The 1,115-nt window shown below is 41.8% G+C and overlaps 1 protein-coding gene across 1 annotated transcript; it reads right to left on the reverse strand.

The window, feature by feature from the left end:
* Positions 1-549: 549 nt before the first annotated feature.
* LOC110111748 (phenolic glucoside malonyltransferase 2-like) lies at positions 550-983 on the reverse strand (the record flags this gene model as incomplete). The annotated part of the gene is made up of 1 exon (XM_020843747.1): positions 550-983. A coding segment is annotated over one exon (434 nt), but the record flags the coding sequence as incomplete, so codon positions are not given.
* Between the last annotated feature and the right edge of the window lie 132 nt (positions 984-1,115).

Here is a 1,115-nt window from a genome sequence, read left to right on the forward strand (position 1 = left end):
AATCCTATTTTCAAAACAATGGGCATATCTACACTTTTTGAGGCTATATAAATTTTAAAATTGTTGCAAGATTCTTTAAGCAATTACATGCTCTTGGAAAAAGTAACATGCTTATTGAACCATGTGCACACTTTTATTCTTTAAGCAATTATGCGCCTTTCAAGATAATATCACGCTTTCAAAATGAGGGAATATTTCTTTAAAATATTTGTGCTCTTTTAAAATGACGAAACACTTATCTTTGTTGACATGCACATCCTATCTATAAATCATTAAAATTAAGGGGCTGCTTGGTATGCATAATTAAGAAGGTAAAGTAATTTATTTACTTGCATTTCATAAATTAGATCTTTTGGTTTGTTTTGAGCGTAACGTAAGTAATTCCTCTAAAGCATCAGCGGCGTATTTCAACAGCTGTTCGTGTGACTTCGAAAGCCGCTCAAATTGAGCGGGTTAGGAATCCTCTAGCACGAAATAATGAGAAGAGCACAGAGTGCATGGGAAGAACGGAGAAAAGGGAGAACTTATAAGCTCTCTCTTATGTGAAACCATCATGCGAGGCTGAACGCCTGTTTCATCGCCTCCATTCGCGGCAGTCAAGGATCTAACAGATCTGTCGAGGAATGGAGGGGAGATGTCGTCAAGGGTAGGTTCAGTAGAACGGCATGCAGCGGTCCACGACCAGATGAATTGCATCGATCCAAATCCATCGCAGGCAGCGTGGTGTATTGCGAAGCCAATGCAGAGACCGTGATTCGAAAAAATGGTGATTTGAATCGAAATGCGCGGAAATTGTCCGCCTAATGATGTCTTTCCAATTTTCGGGACTAGAAGACAAAAGTTCTTGAAGGTTTTGGAATAGTGGCCGGAGATGTTGCGGAATTTATCGCTGATGAACTCGAAAATGTTGATGGTGATAGAGTCATCTTCCTCACAGGTGATCTCGAATTGGCCGTCAGAATTAGGGGAAGGGCGGATGGATCCTGCTAATGGGTAGAAGTGCCGGAGGGTGCGGGAGAGGGAATTGGTGAGGATGGGGAGGTTGTGGTTTATGAAGTGGGAGGCCGGGTGACGAAAGTCATAGAAGAAAAGCTTTTCTACCGACAGTAAGCTTT

This window comes from Dendrobium catenatum, unplaced genomic scaffold, assembly GCF_001605985.2.
Source record: "Dendrobium catenatum unplaced genomic scaffold, ASM160598v2 original_scaffold_195683, whole genome shotgun sequence".
NCBI classification, from domain to species: Eukaryota; Viridiplantae; Streptophyta; class Magnoliopsida; order Asparagales; family Orchidaceae; genus Dendrobium; species Dendrobium catenatum.